Source organism: Otolemur garnettii, unplaced genomic scaffold (genome assembly GCF_000181295.1).
Source record: "Otolemur garnettii isolate 467f Iridium unplaced genomic scaffold, OtoGar3 scaffold00007, whole genome shotgun sequence".
Classification (NCBI taxonomy): Eukaryota; Metazoa; Chordata; class Mammalia; order Primates; family Galagidae; genus Otolemur; species Otolemur garnettii.
In genome coordinates this window covers 18,900,286-18,903,809 of record NW_003852402.1, presented here as the reverse complement: position 1 = coordinate 18,903,809, position 3,524 = coordinate 18,900,286, and the positions used below count along the sequence as shown (strand labels likewise).

At 38.6% G+C, this 3,524-nt stretch overlaps 1 protein-coding gene across 1 annotated transcript in view; it reads left to right on the top strand.

Annotated features, from left to right (window-relative positions):
• The window catches only part of PARPBP (PARP1 binding protein), a 68,807-nt gene that overhangs the window by 3,667 nt on the left and 61,616 nt on the right, over positions 1–3,524 (top strand). The window contains exon 3 of the mRNA XM_003783300.2: positions 867–1,023. Within this exon, the coding sequence (XP_003783348.1) occupies positions 871–1,023 (153 nt within the window). The 5' untranslated portion in view covers positions 867–870. The remainder of the gene's footprint in view (positions 1–866; positions 1,024–3,524) is intronic.

Sequence of the window (3,524 nt, the reverse complement as noted above, 5' to 3'; positions counted from 1 at the left end):
GCCTAGTTAGAGTCACATAGGACATATTTAATTCTTCCAGTAATAGGTTATGACAACACATGTGAAATGTTATCTACCAGGGAAGCTTGTTAGAGATTCAGTGCCCAGTATTTCAATCAGGGGCTGAACACATAGGCATCCTCTGCCTAGCATGTACCAAAATTCTAGACATAGAAGGGAAGCAAATGTTCAGCATAAATTATATTTGTATGTGCAGTTTAGCACAGTTAGCCACTCTTATTGGAAATCCTCTGGGAATCTAACTTCCCAGATTCCAGCTTCACAAAGGGTGGAAGTCAGGTCTCCTATATTAACTCTTCTGCATAGGCTTGTTAAGGCCTGGGCTTAGAACTCCCATAATGTCATTCTTGCTACATTCTGTTAGTCAAATAAAGTCTCAAGTTTGGCTTATATTCAAAGGCATGGAAAAATTCACCATGTCTTTGCTGGTAATGTAGGGATAGGAGGAAATTGGCTATTTTGTTTTCTTCTTTTTTGCGATCTATCACGGATATTACCATCGGCCACTAAACAAATATTTTTAAAATATAGCTTTAGTTAGCTACATCTGTGTCATAATTATAAGTTTGCAGAATTTACATGTCTGTTTTGTGTGAATTTTCAGAATTCAAAGTTGGATGCTATTTCAAAAGATTTGGCTTAAAAATGCTAAAGGAGAGGAAAATATGGTTGGGAAGGAATTGTTTTATTCTGTTTTTCTAAATTTAATTAAAAGCAATCTTGGTAAATATGAAATGACCTCTTATTCACTGTGTAATTTTCTCTAACTATGCTTGCTTACACATGTTCAATGTTAATTTCCAGTTAAAATAGGCACTTTAACATTGTATTCTGTCCTACTTTAGCAGAATGGCTGTGCTTAATCAGAAGTCTGTCCTGGATATGATTAAAGAGTTTAGAAGGAATTGGCATGCTTTTTGCAACTCTGAGAGAACTACTCTATGTGGTGCAGATTCCATGCTCTTGGCCTTGCAGCTTTCCATGGCAGAGAACAACAAACAGGTTAGTAAACTATATTTAAATTAAATTGATTTTTTGAAATTGATTTTCATTGTTGTCCTTTTAAATAAACTTAAGCTTAAGCACCCTGATTTCTTTGCTATATATGCCCTCTTCTGATAAGATACTATTTTCATAAATGCCTCTGCATTTCCTTGTTGAAGTATTACAATTGGATTTGAAATAAGTTGACTGAAAATTAAGGCAGCCGTGTATAATTGAACATGGAACATGCATATTTGATTTTCAATGGGGAGTTTTAAGATAACCTGTGTCTATTATGGTTAAAGTTATTTTTTTTTTTTTTTTTTTGAGACAGAGCCTCCAGCTGTCCCCCTGGGTAGAGTGCCGTGGCATTACAGCTCACAGCAACCTCCAACTCCTGGGCTCAAGCGAGTCTCCTGCCTCCGCCTCCCAAGTAGCTGGGCCCACAGGCGCCCGCCACAACGCCCGGCTATTTTTTGGTTGCAGCCGTCATTGTTGTTTGGCGGGTCCGGGCTGGGGATTCGAACCCGCCACCTTAGGTGTACGTGGCTGGCGCCTTAGCCTGTTGAGCTATAGGCGCCGAGCCGGTTAAAGTTATTTTTATGTAATGAGACTTTCCTTGTTCCCTAAAAGAAGTTCTAGAAGGCACATATTTCTTTAAATATAATCACAAAGTATTTCAAGTCTAATTTTGGATTTTGATGTGGATTAATTATTCTTTAAGTTAGGCTGTGCATCAATTTGGGAGGACTTTTTTTTTTTTTTGCAGTTTTTTGCCGTGGCTGGGTTTGAACCTGCCACCTCCGGTATATGGGGCTGGTGCCCTACTCTGCTCAGCCACAGGCGCCACCCTTTTTGGGAGGACTTTTTAAAAAATACTTCCTCTTGTGCTCCAAACCCAACAATTCTGATACTCCTGATCTCCACTGAGATGCTGTAAACTACTTTTTAAAAATCTCCCCAAAGTGATTCTTGTGTAATTAGCTATGACCAACCTCGTTTTTACTATGAGCCCTAGCTAAAGTCCTAGACTCTAAAAGATGTGTCCGACTTTGCTTTTTTTCTGTCGTGCATTGGAAGAAGAGTTGTCTTGGAGCCACACATTAAAAGCACTGAAACACTGGGTATAGTGGCACGCCTGTAATCCTAAGTACGCTGGGAGGCTGAGGTAGGTAGATTGTGTGAGCTCAGGAGTTCAATTCCAGCCTGAGCAAGAGTGAGACTCCCATCTCTGCTGAATATAGAAAAACTAGCTGGGTGCTGTAGTGGATGCCTGTAGTTCCAGCTACTTAGAAGGCTGAAGGAAGAGGATTGCTTCAGCCCAGGAATTTGAGGTTGCTGTGAGGTAGACTGAGGATAGTGAAATGACATGACAATCTGATTTTATTTTAATGTTTTCTTTCTTTTCTTTTCTTTCTTTTTTTTTGTTAGAGATAGGTCTTATTTTATTGCCCAGGCTGGTCATAATATATTAATCTTATATGTCAGTAGTTTCTAAACTTAAATTTCTAAAAGATATTAATTACTGTCAGATTTGACCATTTCTCATTTTGACAAGTAAGGTCACTGAGAAAAGAGTATTTACTACATATTATGACCATCATTTGGAAAACGAATATTTTAATAACCTACAAGTTAGAAAGTATATAATCTTAAAATAGGGATAATCTTATGCATGGATAGTTGATAGATTTGCATATTTAAAACAACATAGACCTGTTAACAGATTTGGAATGTAGACAAAATTTGAGAAAATTTTATGTAGCCAGTCATTCTTCACCAATTATTTGTTGAATTTTTAGTATATGTTAGGTATCATTCTAAACATTGGTAATAGAGCAAAAGGAAGTATGTGATAGGAGAGGAAGAGAGATAGTACTGTAATAAGTTAGTGTTTTAAGTCATAGTAAATGTTATAGGGAAAAATAAAACAGAGATACAACTTAGGCATATACAGAGGATGGGATGGAAGGGTTGTTGCAATTTGAGATAGGGTGATCAGGGAAGGCCTCATTTAGAAAAGTACTATCTGAGCAAAGAAGGGGAGGGAACTAGTTAGTTTGTTTTTGTTTTCTGAGACAGAGTCTCACTTTGTCACCCTTGGTAGAGTACCATGGTGTCATAGTTCATGGCAACTTCAAACTCTTGGACTCAAGCAACTCTCTTGCCTCAGCTTCCCGAGTAGCTGGGACTACAGGTGCCCACCCCAACGCCTGGCTCCTTTTTTAGAGACGGGGTCTCACTCTTGCTCAGGCTGGTCTTGACAACTCCTGAGCTCAATCGGTCTACCTGCCTCAGCCTCCTAGAGTGCTAGGATTGCAGATGTGAACCACTGCACCTGGGTAGCTATGGGAATTTTTGTGGAAAGAGTTACCAGGCAAAGGGAACAGCAGATGTGAGGGCTTGGAGGGGAATATGTCCAGCATATTAAAGTAACAGTAAAGAGGCCAATAGAGCTGTTTATATAAGTATCAGTTTTCCCCTATACAGATTTCTTTTTTTCTTTTTTTTTTTTTTTT